The sequence below is a fragment of the Falco rusticolus genome, chromosome 1 (assembly GCF_015220075.1).
Source record: "Falco rusticolus isolate bFalRus1 chromosome 1, bFalRus1.pri, whole genome shotgun sequence".
NCBI lineage: Eukaryota > Metazoa > Chordata > Aves > Falconiformes > Falconidae > Falco > Falco rusticolus.
This window is the reverse complement of record NC_051187.1, coordinates 10140986-10156556: the sequence shown is the minus strand read 5'-3', so window position 1 is coordinate 10156556 and position 15571 is coordinate 10140986. Positions and strand designations below refer to the sequence as shown.

The 15571-nt window shown below is 49.1% G+C and overlaps 1 protein-coding gene across 6 annotated transcripts in view; it reads right to left on the bottom strand.

Annotated features, from left to right (window-relative positions):
- Positions 1 to 14232, bottom strand: part of NDEL1 (nudE neurodevelopment protein 1 like 1) — a 29127-nt gene extending 14895 nt beyond the window's left edge. For 3 of the 6 annotated variants that reach the window (XM_037409402.1, XM_037409411.1, XM_037409373.1), the window contains exons 1-5: positions 14141 to 14232; positions 4880 to 4977; positions 3282 to 3435; positions 1860 to 2008; positions 681 to 817 (exon numbers count right to left, since the gene is read on the bottom strand). In XM_037409402.1, coding sequence (XP_037265299.1) covers positions 681 to 817; positions 1860 to 2008; positions 3282 to 3435; positions 4880 to 4965 — 526 coding nt within the window. In that variant the 5' untranslated portion in view covers positions 4966 to 4977; positions 14141 to 14232. Of the gene's footprint in view, positions 1 to 680; positions 818 to 1859; positions 2009 to 3281; positions 3436 to 4879; positions 4980 to 8487; positions 8508 to 13685; positions 13863 to 14140 lie in introns of those variants that run through there. The other 3 variants (XM_037409380.1, XM_037409388.1, XM_037409399.1) reach the window with 3 other exon arrangements.
- Between the last annotated feature and the right edge of the window lie 1339 nt (positions 14233 to 15571).

Here is a 15571-nt window from a genome sequence, read left to right as displayed (position 1 = left end):
CTAAACTACATTAAAGGCAGGCACAGGCTGAGGAGCAGATCATCGCCACTGTTAGAGAAATTAGTTTCCATCAACCATTAAAAAAAAATAAAAAAATGCATCTCCAGCATCCTCAGTGCCTAATCCACTGGGGAATCCTCAGCTCCTGATGACATCCCAGAACACTATCCCAAACATCTCGGATCACACCAGTCTTATCACAGTCTTCACTGGAATATCTTAAATAAACCAGGCAATTTCCAAGAGGTTTAGAAGGAACACAGGAGACAGGATTTTTAAAGAAAGTTATTTAACCATTTATGATGTATTTCCCTGTCATTTCCTATGCTTTCCCTTCCTATACAAGACATAAAACCACAGCGAGTTGGAACTTTTGCAGCACACTTCCCCATATTCTGTTACATCTAAGAAACATACTACTTTTGTACTTCCCTGTGTTAAAACATCCTGAATGAATCTGATATTAACTTTGCCCTACATGAGGAAATTTTTCCTCTTAGCTACACTGGACATACAAAGAAGAGAGAACATACTGTTAGTAATACCCAATGCTTACATTACGCATCCAGTGCAAGTCTCATTATGTGAGGCTTTCTGTAAACATGAGCTTTGGTTGCTACATGTCTCTCTTACCAAGCCAACAATGTACCAAGACACAGAACTAATCAAGCAAGCCATACCTCTCGCTTCATCCTTTAATCTCTGTACAGAAACTAGCAACGATTCCTTGTCATCCAGCTCACTTTCTAAAAACGCATTTCTCTCAATAGCTTGGTTCAGCCTTTGTTCAAAGTCTTCCAGTGAAACTATTGTTGCCCTAGAAACAAAATCCAGAATATTAGTTTCTTCAGCTCAGCCAACATAAAAGAGTATTCAAAAACATAATAGAAGAAAAATGTTAGCAGGGCCTACATTCAAGTTAGTAATTCGAAAGCTATGGAAATGCTTCTTAGAAGGGACTAAACTCCAAAGCAGCAGGGAAATCAGATGAAAAGAACATGATAGCATCTGGCTCTCAGAGATGTACCAAAGAGCTGGGAAAGAGCCAGTCCAGTGCACCCATCTCCACTTTTCCCATGCTCCTAAGCACTGGCTCAGGTGGTGCTGTACTCTCCAGAGCTCTGGACAGGCAACAGCCCAGCGAATGCAAAAAGCAGGGCACTGGGACATTAGCTAAGACCCAATTTGCTCAAAAGTTAGTGTCAAAAGTTAGTCAGGAGGTTAAGAGCCTTGTGGAAACAGGGCCTCAGCTTTCAGATCTTTTTGCCAGATAGCCAGAGGCTCATTCCTGGTCCCACTGAATCAATGGCAAAATTCCCATTCAGCAAAACGGAAGCATGACCTGCTCCAAAACTGGGCGTTGCTAAGAGCAGCCTGTTCATTTTATGCATTTATAAAGGGCACGTTTGTTCCCTATAGTCATTAAGCTGTTATGCAAGGGAAGAGGAGACTCCTTTGGCCTGCTTTATTTAAAAGGGACTATGTAAAGCATTAGCTTCTTACTTCAAAGGGGCTTTGAGCTACAAGGATCACAAATGTATTATAAAGTTACCTAGCTGGTAGTACTAAAAGCAGCGCACTGGCCTGGCTTGCTCTGAGCCTGCTCGCACTGCCTGTTTCTCACAGAAACACGAAGCACTTCGGTCCCCTGCCTTTCTTGCTGTAATGTAACACTACCAGCTGATGGAGGTGAACTCCAAAGGTAAACAGCACTGTTCAAGAATCAAATGTCTCTGGGTTTGTTTGGGTTTTTTTGAATGCATGTTATTTTCCCCTTTAAGGAATAATACGATGATCAGGGTAGCAAAGAAAAGATCTAGTGAAAACTTTAAAGCAAAGAAGAGGTTTGCAGTCTTCACCTCTTTGCACGTTCCAAGTCATCGTTGGCCTGCTCCAGCTCCCTCACATACTTATGCAGCTGATCTTTAATGGCCCGTGTCTGGCTCAGGTCATCCTCTAACAACGACACTTGCTTGTAACTTTGCGCATACTGGTGCTCCAGTTTCTCCTGAAAGAAAGAAGCAGTGAGATAAATATCAGTTGCGTACACTCTCCAAGTCATCAGTAGTAAAATGGGACAAAGAAAGTAACATACTCGCTGCAGTTTGCCGATTTGGGATTGCTGGTAATACAGAGCAAATTGGAGAAGTAGAAAGAACAGGCTGCTCTGAACGTCAGAGCTGGACACAGCATAAAATCACAAATGCTGCACTGTGCACAGACATCCTGCCACGACACAGCTGGCTGCTCAGAAATGCATCCCTGCATCTGTTCCCAACAGCCTGCACTGACAGCTGCTCTGAAGTCTCAAATATCTAGGAAGCCAGAGAGAAATCTAACTACATAGCCTCCCCTTCAGTGCCTCTCCCCTGACAATAGCCACACTGTTACCAGAAATTGTCTGACACCTCCATTAGCAAAAATGAGATCTACTGAAATCTGTTGCAAAACCTCCAGGTCCACAAGCTCATCTTTGAAAGACTGGTGGAACTCACTCCCAAACACTCTCACCAGCTCTGAGGGTACAGACAGGGGCTTATGGAAAAACTGCTGACATTATAAAACACTTATTGACCTTACAGATAAAGCCAGGAGTGGATATGCAAACAAGTAACCCCATAAACTTTTAATTCCACTGGGTAAGTTTCCAACCCTTGCCTTCAATAAAATAACTCAAGACTACAACAAATGATGCTTTTCCAAGATTCCAAAAGAGGCGAGAACTTGTTAACATACAGGCATCAAATAAAAGTTACCTTCTGCACATGCAGATCTTTACACAATTCCTGTCTCCACAGATATGGCTGTTAAGAATTAATTAGTTTCTCTCTGAAAGATGTGCACAAATCACCAATCTTCAGCTTTCTTTAAGGTCTCAAAACCAAGGAGACCTCTGGGCAAAAACCCCTTAGTTTGCAAAGGAAGATGACAATGCAGTGGTGTGACAAAAACATACTTGTGTTGTCCACACTGTTGCTATGCTGATGTTGCCTGTGTAACTACTAAAGCTACTACTTGGCAAAGCCTAGAGAATTCAAACAAACAAGCACAAACTCCATGACAAGAGTTTCATGATGTGAACAAGAAAAATTCCACCAGAAATTTCCCTGGTAAGTTGCTGGCCTTATTTGGAGTACATGTCATACTTTGGTCTGGATCTTGAACAGACAACTCCTTTACTTCATTGGGATACTCAGTGACCACAAACAGACCAGACAATCTAAAATGAGATCGAAAACATATCTTTAAGAAGCAGCAGTGCTATTACAGAAAAGGCCTACCTTTAATGTTTCCACTTCATACTTCAGTCTTTGGTTATCTGCTTGCAAATCTCTATTCCTCTGCTCAGCTTGGACTAGCTGTGCCTCCAACTCAGCTTCTAATTCTCTGCTTCCCTCCTGAAACTCAGCCAGCTCTTCGCGAGCTTCCTGGAAGCTGTAAGGAGAGGATTTCATCAGTTGACAAGCCAGTATCTCCCAAATTAAAAGAAAATCCACAGCTCTTCTAAAATATTAAATACTTTAAAACTCCTGTTTTTTCAGCTTAAGTGTCACCTACAGACCTCTAAGGGGAAAAAGAAAAATGGGGAAACTGAGAAATCACATTAAGCTTAGCTATAAAAGGAAATTAATTCTCTTGCATCAAAACGAACAGCTACATTAAACGCATGTGTGAACAGAAACCTGTATCAAGGCTATTTACAGGATTCATGGAAGTCTGAAACCCACTTTGTACTCCATTAGCTTTCACTGCTAGCAGACTTGATAAAGTCAATTAATTAAGCAAACATTTAACCCAATTTTGGTCAAAAACTATAAGAGAGAAAAGCAGATTCTGTATCTCTGCAGTACCTGGAAATTTAAGGTTCTTGAAAAGGATGAAAACTTGAATCTTAGGGTTACTGAGCACCTGGGCAGGAAGCCAGCACATACCTACCTTGTACCACTGCAAGTTATTAAATACTAGAAGTAGCTACTCCACATACTTTGCTTATTAAATTTGCATCTTTGCCATACATAATAGTTCAGCTCTTAGCAAGCAACACAGAAAACTAACAAGGCTTCAGGAAACACAGAATTTTCTGACACCCAAGAAAAGCTTAGGGTTCTCCACATGCCCTCCACCTTCCCCTTTAAAAAACCCCGAAATCAAACAAACAAACAAAAAAACCAACAACTTGAAGCTTGGGCTCTTGGGGCTTGACAGAGGTTTAACTGGCTTCACCTCACTGCACCTGAGTAACACTGAATGCAAAGAAAGCTTTCCAAAGAAAAACTGGGAGCCTCCAGTGCCCCCCACTCTATAAAGAAAACCCCAAAACAGCCAGACAAATCACACCCCTCTCCCACAAGAAGCACAGTGTTACTCAAGACAGCAACCCCTCCTGTCACTTCTGGTAACCAAAAAGCCCTGTGCCCCCTAAAAGACACAAACCACTGGTACAAGCTGGACTATGAGGTACAATACACTTCAATAAACTGCAGCAGACACCAAGTCAGCCACTTTTCATACCAATAATTCCACTACAAGAAGCTCAAGGGAACAGTAACGATACAAGGTAAGCCCAAAGGCCCCTTCCTGTGATTAAACGTCAAGATACTACTTAAGGTAGCACTTTAATTATACAAAGATGCACATGATCGCAAAAGGGCTCTGCTCTTGCTCAAACATGCTCAAAACATAGCCTGGAGTTCCTGGCGTGGTAGCGCTGTGCAAGAAATACTTAGCTCCCACAAGGCTGGAAATTTTAAAGCTGGATATGCAAGAAATTCTTTCTAAAATATTTAATACCCATCTTGGTGTAGCCTTGCAGAGAAATAGATTAAACAGTGTTCTGGCCATTAGGAACCTAATCCAGCCTGCAAGTGTACAACCGTACCTCTGTTTGTACTTCAAGGAAAGCTCTTTCCAATATGCAGTTTCCTCCTTTGGACTCGAAAAGGTCGGGATTTCTTCACTGTCCATGATCAATACAACCTGCAGGATACAAACATAATGCACTCGGGATAAATAGACAGGCAGACCACTCCCAAAACTGCTGCTAAATACTGGGCTTTCATTGCCACAGCCTTTCTGACAGTGGCATTCAGACTTGGCACCCACAAGTGGGATGTTAACGATCCCTAACAAGCCTCATTCAGCAGAGACCTGCTACAACAAGCAATGTAATTTTACCCAGCTTCTGGAAACGCTCATGCAGCAGCCTGAAACAAGACCAGAAATTCTGGCTGTATTTTGTACCTGCCACTGAAACAGCAGTTAATGCCACAAGCTCACTCAGGACCGCAGTTGGTAAGGATACCAAAATTTACAGCTGCTACAGCTTCCACTTCTGTTCATAAAATGTTGTTAAAAGAGATTTTGCCTCCTGTCACCAACACTGTGATGCACACTACAACTCTATTAGAGCTGCAAAGGCATGTAATGAATGAGGACAAACACCCTGAGGTCAACCACTAACACACTGTGCTATGAAGATTAATTTTCAGTTTACTCTTCCTACGTGGGTCCTAGCCGATTCCTGCCTTCACGTAAAACATGCAGGCGACAGAAGTTATCCGCACAGTTTTTCTCCCTCCGCCCTCGCAGACACAAGAAAGATCAGCCTCATAAAATTACAGTCACGTCATACAACAGTGCTTCGAGCCTGGAGGTGTTTAGAGGAGCAGCTTCCCATGCCAAGGCAGGGGGACCACACTGTCTGGATGAGGAATGAGGACCTCTTTTCTTCAGCTGCTTGGACCACTGGATGCCATTTGCATTGCTGCTTGGCTACTAGCCAGCAAGCGAAACACAACTTAACACATACTTTCTATACTGCTGCTCAGCATCCTTGACACACACCCGGTCTCAGGAGCTGGCGAAGCGGTGGTCACCATCCTGCCATGCACACCAGGACCAAGAGGAGTGTTCAGACAGCCACAGTTCCCGACCACAGCCAGATGCACCACACCACGTACCATTTCTGAGCTCTCCCCACGCAATCCCACAACAACTTTTACAAGCAGGCATTTTACCCCCAAAAGCAAAGACTCAAATTCTGTTATTAACACCCAGCAAAGATAAGCTGAAACAAACCTCTTCTCTGTTTAATGCAGAGGCTTTAAACAATGCTTGCATCAAGCTCATCTATCAGTAATAGTTGACCTAGAAAACCTGACTTTCATAGTAACAGGCATCAATAGCCAACACTGTCCCTTCAGGCCTAAAATTGTCACACTAATATGTTCTGCATCTCAGTGACCCACATTTTAGACACCTAAAAGTGGGACAAAACAATCCCATGCTTTCATCAGAGGGCAGACAGGCTCATTTCAGAGACGGGCACTTAGCTCACAGATAAAGTGAGGCAAAACTAGCACATTTGCTCTTCACCTGAGACTGCAGCTGCCACAATCCAAGGGCACAAGATCAAATTTACCCAGAGGGTGCTAAGAACCTCAAAAACACCCCAACTCTCCCACTGTGTTTATTTAAACTTTACAGCTTTATTGCAGAAGTGAGTTTGTCACAATCGGGTCTCCATGCTGCCCAAGAGAACTGACAGTGCTTCCTTTTCTGCATTGCCCTGTACCAAGAAAATAAAAAATACATACGGAGCCATTATAATTCCCTCAGCACATATACTGTCAGTCCTGCCGTACCTTTTCAGATAAAAATTTATTTGGGTGTACTTGCTTCAGCAGTTGCACCTGTTACCAAGGCAGCTTAATCACGGCACAGGGACAGATCCCAAGTCCTATGCAAAAGACTGTTTACAGCGGAGGCAGAGCCCATGAATCACCTCCCAAACTGTTGCGGTTTCGCAGCCGGGTGCATTAAGGCAAGCAGTCATATGCCAGAGCCACAGCAGGTGTCAGGCAGCTCCTGAACTGCAATTCAGATTGCCTGGAAGAGGTGAACAGCTCAGCTCAGCTAGTGCTGCGTGCTGTCCATAACATCAGTCCTGCACTGTTCTCACTGAAACTGCCTCAGTAAAAAAGCCTTCTGACCTTTTCCTCTAAGGCACTCTGCTCTGAACTGGCACAGTCTGAGAGGCTTCACTCTGAGAAGCACATTCACCCCAAAATAAATGAGACACAGCATAAAACGGGGTCAGCTCCCACAGTTCAGGAGGAGCTGATCTCAAAAGGTAAACAGCCAGGAAGCCACCCATCAGCAAAATTCAAGATGTGTTTAGAAAAAAAGTTTGTACACAGAAACATCTCACACCATTTCCTAGAAATAGCCGAGATAAAGTACATCTGGGCCCAAGACTCCTTCCTGTCTGCTCACACGGGGTACGCCCTTGGAAATAAACAGCCGAGGAATCCCTGCAAAGCCGCAGTCTGTGTCAGAAGGGCTGCTGGGACCCACAAGTACTCACAGTCATCAACTGCTGATGCAGGAGACTCAGCCCCTCGCCCTTGGTCAAAAGACCCTTTCCTTTTAGATACCGGAGGGAGGAGATTCAGCTCTATGGTAGGTACTTCATGCCCCTCAGCAGCAACTTTTCCTCCCTAAATCCACTCAGCAGGAGCAAGATGACCTTTTCCAAGTCACCCATCCCTCGCCCGCCTTGGCTAAGCAGGTGATAGCTCACAATTACCCATGCCTCTTCTATCACCATGCCTAATGCTACCAGCATGGATTTTTGATCTGTTGACTGCACTGCATAAACACCTACATCGGATGCTCATGCCAGCATGCAATACTAAGCTCCAACACCCATATCCCAGTTTTTGTACATGGTTACATCGCTTGTCTTCCCTCGCAAACATGAGGGACAAGAGGAAGAGGCAAGAGCACACAGACACACTCAGCAAACAGGGCAGTTCATAGCCAAAACACTACTCCGAGTTGGGAGATGCAGCCACCTTCCAAACCTGCCACCAGCACACATGTGCCCATAAGTAAATGACTTCACTTTTGCCAGACCTTTGCCCATTCCCTCTATTTAAGGTATAGAAACACGGGCCTATCTAAGCACATGCACATGAGGTATAGAAACACGGGCCTACCTAAGCACATGCACATGCCTGGCAGAAAGTGACTCCTAGGCATTATCAAAACATAACCAGACATTTTAAACATCTCATGTGTGGGAGAGCGGATGCCCACAGAATACCAAAAGTTTAACAAAAACGGCTTTGCTTCAGCCTGTTGCCAGTTGTCCGGGCTCTGGGCATTATGTGAGGAGCTGAGAACCAGCACGGCAAGTCCTTCCTATTCATGGGCTTCTTTGCATACGTGGCACTCGCAGAATCAAGCCTTTGACAAACAACACTGAGGCTTTCAGGATACAAACAAGACAATGCAGCAGCGTCTTCCAGGGAAAATGAGAGCAGGCTTATGCTGCTGCTCACTTCAATTCATTACAACACAGCTTAGCATTCACGCAGTGCCCTGGGAAAACTCAGCTACGTGGGCATAACTCCAGGATCCAAAGCAGCTCTCAAACAAGAACTATGCTCAAAACGTGGTAGCTCCTTTCAAGCCCCCACTTACACAGTCAGCGGGGCAGAGTAACTCTCTGCTGTTAAAATGGAACAGCTTTTCCACACCATGATCACCGTAAAAAAAAATGCAGCTTGTAGGTTAAGAACTTCTCTAAATCCAGGGGGGTTTGTATGGGACAAATCTTGTTTCCCACCTCCAAAAGCGTCTTTATAAGTGAGATGCTCAGTGTCCTCTGGATATTACAAGAGCCAAAGACTGAATCCAACATGTAGCAGAAGTAAGTAAACCAACATGCAGACGGTATTTTTCAAGTAGCTCAAGGAATCTTGCATTGGAGGCCAAACCAAACTCTTTACCGACCCACCCTTCAGCTAAGTCACCAAAGCACAAACACAGTTGAAGTGTAACACAGTAACTTAAAAAAAGCTTCCCCGGCTCTCCATGTGACTGGAGGCTGCTGCTAGAGTTTGGATCAAGTATCAGACCAAAACACTAAGTTTGAAATGTAACACCATGTTTCAACTTCTACCCACCCCTTCCCACAGTTGGGAATCCACTCCTCCCCATTCTCAAAGTCAAGTCAATTCACTGACGCATCGTATTAAGGCTGAGCTACAGAAGCGTGTCCAAAACAATTCTGAGTACTGCTTGGAGGCAGCTGCAATTCACCCAGGATGTACCTGCAGCATCTCAAGTGGCTGGATAAACCATTCTTCCTCATTTTATTCACACAAATAATTAAGCAGAGGCAGTGCAAGGCCACTCAAATGCGACAATAGTGCTTAAACTCCCGCATCTACGCTTTGCTGCCCCACCACCGAAGGGAAGGCAAACATCCACTGAGCTTTGGATTAAACAAGTAACTACCTAAAATAGGACTTGATAAAGAAATTCTGCCAAGCTCGCCTGTGGCTTTCAGTTATTGAGATGATAACCCATTCTGGCTACCCAAGTCCCCAAAATTGCCAGGTGCCATGTTAATTGCCGCAGTCATCCCCTTCTCGCAGGGAATGACTCTGCCGCTGAGTGCTGGCACCATCCAGAGCTGCTGTGGAGAGCAGAAAGGACTGTCAGCAACCAGGTCTTCCTCCTCTTCCCATTTTATGCTGATTCACAGACATAAAAGCAGAAGAAATCTTGTTTCCACCGTTCTCCACCTTCTCAAACCACAAGAACCAACAGGTAACCTCCCCAAAACCCTGAAGCTCTGGATTTTTTCCCAAAACCCAATCAGGACTCAAAGCAAAGGAACTGAACATTCTAGCCAAAAATCAAAGCAAATCTGCGTTGCCTTTCATTTATTAGAATATGGAAAACAAAAAACAAACAAATGGCATGGATTAGATTTCACCAATCAATTTGTGCTTGTTTTTCTCATCCTGAAATAGGAGCTGGAGGCATTTTCATACACGTTTTGGAAGGCTGCCCACATCCATCGCTGCTTCAGAAAGTGAACCTCTGTCTTTTCCTGCAATACTATTTTTGAACTGAATGTTCTCGGGTGAACCGCAACAAATGCCTCCTTGCCTCTTACAACAGCAGCATATGAGCTTTCAGGAAAAAAAGAAAGTCACAGGGCACAGCGTCAGCACAAGACTCTGTCCTCTGCTGTAATAATAAATACTGCATTTCCAATTTGGACAGCACAGGAGGCAAAAGATAACCAAATGCTACCTGCAAGAACTTTGTGCCAGGTTCAGACAAAAAGCCTTTAAGATAAGCAAATACCATACAGTAAAGCCTTGTTATCTCAACAGCCTCTGGTGGGATTGGCCTTATTAATCAAATAGAACAGGTATGCTTTACACCACACAGCCAAGACTCGCACACCTCATGAATGTATGATATCCAGTGGGGCAAAAAACACCTGCGATGAGTTAGCCAGCACTAGGATGAAAGCCTTGAAACCAGAGGAAAGGTACTGATGCAAGAAGCCTCTTTTCAGAAATCAAGCTACAACTACTGAAAACATTTCTCCCTTTCACTAACGTAGGAAGTTTAAGACGTCTGACTATTTGCTCCCACGTAACACTACTGAAGCACCTTAAAAAAGGAAAATCTGAAGAGGCAGGTGCTCCTGATGCATGTTCAGTATCTCCAGAGATGAAGGAAAGGCCCTGGAGATGAGCATGTCCCAGAACAATCTGGGCCTGACCATGAGAACAATTTGCTCCAAGCTCCATACCCGGGAACCTGAACTCCAGCGGGATGAATCCACATAGAGCAGGGTGTGGAGTAAATAGCAAACAGAGAAGGAAATTAAGGCTGTAAAAAGGATATGCTTCCCCTGGCTCAGACTCTGCTCTCTGGAAAATCACCTCTTAGGAAAATTCGTGGGACATGATGAACACCAGGACCACTGATCCTGACAGCTGGCACAAGGTGCCACATGCCAGCACACCCCAACACCACCTCTAGATATTATCCACTCAGCCTGCATCTACTCGAACTCACAGCTGCCTGTTTTTTCTTTAAATCCTGAAAAATTACAGAGCACCCTACCTAGGAGCAATGAATTTATGTGAGTTTATGACATGCACAGCAAAGAGCTTGTGACAAATGACAGCACACAGATCGCCTAGGCCTCCCTATTGTCTCAGCAATTAATATCATACTGATGACTACATTCCCTGGAAAGGTGATGGCCAGAGGGCTAAGATGCTTCCGGACACTGCAGAATGACAAGTGACCAAGAAACTTAAAGGGAAAAGCACTTAGCACAGGTTTCTTCCCAGAGGATTGAATTCTGTTGATTTTACATCTCTGAAGTTCAGCCAGCGCCAGGGAGAGGGAAATGAAAAATGCTACCCAAAAGCTAGTGACAGTCCAGCCATGAACAGAGAGGGCCTTAGGTCTCTTCAGTAAGCACTTAACAAGATGAGAGTTAAAAATAAATCCCCAAACTCTACGCTGATCAGGAGAGGTAAACAGCACAATCTGCTGCTGAGCTGAATTGACAGAACAGCTCTAGAGGGATACAATCATATCAAGAAAAATTTGCTTTGATTAGTATGTCTCATTTTGCCCATGGACGAGTGCAGTACAGTAGTGAAAGACTGTTTTCTTGAATGCACTTCATGGTTTGTCTCGATTATGTTTGTGGTGTCACAGATGTCGAGAAGGACTGTAAAAAGACCATTTTCTTTCTGTAGTCTGACTTTCCCTGCTTCTCAAAAATAACTGTAATAGACTGAGGGAACAAATAGTACTTTGTTGCCATACTTTTTGGTAGTCTACTCCCAGACATGCCTCCAGAGACACGACTCCTTGAGGCACCAAGGTCACAGACACCATCAGTCTTGTATTTCCGCACCACTTTCTTATTTTCCTTTCTTTTTTCTTTCCTTCTCCACCAAATGAGGAACTAGCTCACATGTCTGCAACCTCCATGGATGGGGAGGGCTTTACCCCAAAGAGGGGGAGGGGAATTAAATCACTATGCCTCTAAACACGTATCTTTACCTCTGTAACTCCCAATGACATGCAAGATCAAATTTTCACACGTGTAAACCAACAGGAGAATGCCTGGGCTCTGCCTCCATATGTACAACAGAAATACACAGCCCAGCCAGGTCTGCGTCTATAAGGCAGACGATCTCTTAGAGGGCAGACCTGACACTATTAATCTAAAACCCGCACTGCTTACCCACACCTATCATACCCCACTGAACCGCAGTTAACTGGCACCATCAGCCAGCATGCCTGTGCAGTCACACTGCTGACACATCAAATTTAAATACAAAACAATAAAAATAAAAGCTGCCTGGTCACTTTTTTTGCCCTGGGACAGCTCCCTTCCTCTTAAGAGTTATTAATATCTCTAACAAAACACTGACCTTGACAAGGCCATGTACCCTCTGCGGTGTCCAGGAATTGTTGGGGGTGCAGGGGAAGAGTGGTGGAGGAGAATTTGATTTACTTATCCAAGTAACTCTTCTACAGTGATGTGGTGGTTTCACATATTTAACCACCTCTCAGGGCAATAAACGCCACAGGCATCCAAAAATGCCCTCTGCCACATGAGTGTCATGCGCACTCATGATGAAGTCAAGATAGTTTCAGAGAGAACAGAGAAGCCCTGAGTCACTAAATACTCCCAGCACAAGCTGGTTGAGCACAATGCAGCTGGGCTGCAAGTGGGTGAGGACAGCTCTCCTCCTCCCTAGGAAGGAGGGAGATGCGTTTATGGGAAGTGTCTTAACTGAAGTGTAACTCTAGTAATGTATTTCCTCTTGCATCAGACGGGTTCACCCTTTACGGCATGTCTGCTGCAATTCGGGCCAAACTCAAACTGAGAGTATGAGGCAGGGACTGCGAGTGCAGTCACTCATATGCGAAATACAACAGGATTCACTAAGCTGAGAGGGAAGTGACAAAAACGTCAGAGAAAAACCCTCACAGAATTACTGAAAAGCATTCGATAGAGATGTACCCTAGACATCTGATCTACCAAGCACATTATGAGAACGGAAGCAAGTCATATGTCCAGTTTCCCATCAGCGACTGGGGACGCAGGACTGAAAAATTAACACCTTCTGGGCCAGAGCTGGCTGCAAAGGGGGGGCACAACGGCCGCAAACGGGGGGGGGGGGGGTCTCCCTCCCCGTAAGGGCCAGGCGAGTCACGAACTCACTCACTGCCGCACGGGGGTTACGTCCCTTCGCTTTCGGACACGGCAGGGAGGAAGGAGCGAAGTCCGAAGCAATTCGCCACCGTGAGCGCCGTCCCAGACACCCCCCCCCGCCGCCCCCCGTGGGGCTGCGGGGCCGGCCGGGGCGCCGAGCTCCAGCGGGAGCACCCGCGCCCCCACGCCGGGGGCTGCCACTGCCCCGCGGAAGGCGACCCCCTCAGGGGCTGGGCGGGCTCCCTCGGGCGGGCAATGTCGCCTTCGGCACCCGAATTCTGTCGCCCCGCTCTGACCGGCACGGACGCGCACCGCCGGGCGGCCACAGCCGCCCCCTCCCCGCCCGCCGCCGGAGACCCCGGCCCGGGCTGGCCGCTGCCCGCCGCGCCCACAGGCCCTGCGGCCTGACGGAGCCAAGCGTGACGCGACGGTGCCACAAGCAGCCGCGTTCCCGCCCCCCGGGCCCAGCAGCGGGAGCCCACGGCCGCGGCCGGCACCCACGGGCGAGCGGGCAGCCGGGCCCGAACCGCCGAGCTGTACGGCGAACCCCGCGCCCCGTCCGCCCGCGGGGGGCAGCGCCGCGCCAGCCACGGCCCCGTCCCTCACGCTCAACTGGAAATACCTTTAAAAAGAGGGGCTTCTCCCGCAGGCCGCTGCCACCGGGCGAGCACGGCCGGCTCCGGCGGGAAGGGGTGCCCGGACACCGCGCACCCCCACCCCGCGCTGCCGCGGGCCCCGGCCGCCCCTCAGGAGCCGACCGAGGCGGGGGGGGAACCGGCTCACGCAGGGCGGTGGCCGCGCAGGCAGGGCCGGGCCGGGCAGGCCAGTTACAGGCATCCGCTTCCGCCAATAGGAGGCGGCGGAGCGGCGCCGCCAACCAACGGCGGGTGGGGGGGGCGGGACCTGCCCCGTTGTCAGTTTGCAGCCAATCGGCGCAGGGGCGCGGGGCCCGCAGCCCCCGGCACCGTGAGGGGCGCCCACCCCCCCCCGCCGCGGCCGCGGCCACCTCTCGCCACCCCCGTGCCCTGCCCCTGCACCGGGCCGCCGCGGAGACCCCCTGCCCCCGCCGCCACTCACCGGGGCGCATCCCCTGTCAGAGCCGCGGCATCGCCCGCCGCAGCCGGGGCTGCCTCATCCGGGTACTCCGGCGGCGGGGCCGCCCCGTGATTGCATCACAGCAGGGCGGGGGAGCGACGTCACGGAGCGGGGGGCGGGGCCTCCCCCACGTGGGGCGGGGGGGCCCGGGCTGGTGCGGGGGGGGGCCGGGCTGGTGCGGGCCCGATTGCCCCGGCTGGCCCGGCCGCGGCTCCCGGTTGCCGACCCCTCCCGGGAAACACCGACCCCCTCCGACAGCCCGCCCCGGCACGGCCCGGGGACCCCCGGCCGCTCGCCCCGTCCCTCCCTTCTCCCTTCCGACCCACCCGGGCGCTGCCCCCTCCCTGCCCTCCGCTGCTCGGGGCCCCGGGGCGGGCAGGCCCGGGGCATCCGGCCCTAAGGGCGAGCGATGGAGGGGAGCGGGCGGGCACCGGGGCACGGCCCGAGCCGCTGAGCCGCCCTCGTCCCCTGTGTCCTCTGCACGGCTTTCCTGTCCCGAAAGAGCCCCCCCGAGCGGGCAACTCGCAGTGCGCTGAGGCCCTTTGAACCCCCCCAGGGACCCCACTGGCCCTGAGCCGAGCTTAGGCCACCCAACCGCCTCCCAGGACTGTCTCTTCCATCCCGGCTTTCCCATTCCCTGCTCCCCCGGCTGTCCCGATGACCACGCAGCCCCCAGGGCCATAGGCAGGTGCCTGCCCCGCAGCCGCAGCCGGGCTCCCTTGCGCTGACCTAATACTTAGGCTTCGTTTGCATGCCTGATTTCCTACCCTCTGTAATTAGCTGGCCGGCCTGCGATTAGAGCAGGCAGTGCTGTAGGGATGCCCTCCTGCTTCGCTCCCTGTGGGCCAGGGTGGCGTGGCAGTGGCCGAGACCACAGCTGTACTAGCTGCCCTCATCGGGACAGCCTGTCCCCTCCATGGGCACGGTGCCACCAAGGCCACCTCTGCCCCCGCATCTGTCCCCACAGCCTCTCTGCCATGTCCCATCCACCCATATATGGGGTTATCCAGGTCTGATGCTCTGGTGCTTTTCCACATTTTCCTGTGGCAGATGGGAGAGGTGGCTGTGGATAACCTGTGGATGGAGAGCATGCATCACTCCCTCCTCAGCCAGGCGTCCAGCCAGTGCCATGGATGTCCCCCGACACCTGCACAGGGCTTTCCAGGTCACCCTGCGTGACCTGGGTATTGCACAAGGCCACAAATGCTGCTCGGCAGCGTCAGTGCCGGGTCTGGGACGTGCGGCAGAGCACGGCTTTGAGCCACACACTGCACCTGAATTAGAGACTGCGAGAGGTAGGGAAGCCACAGCGTTCTGTCAGAAGTCATCCTGGTGGCAAGCTGCCCTTGGAGCTGCCCCATCCCTCTTGGAAACAGCCTTATTCCCAGTTCGTGCACCTTCCACGGTATTCCC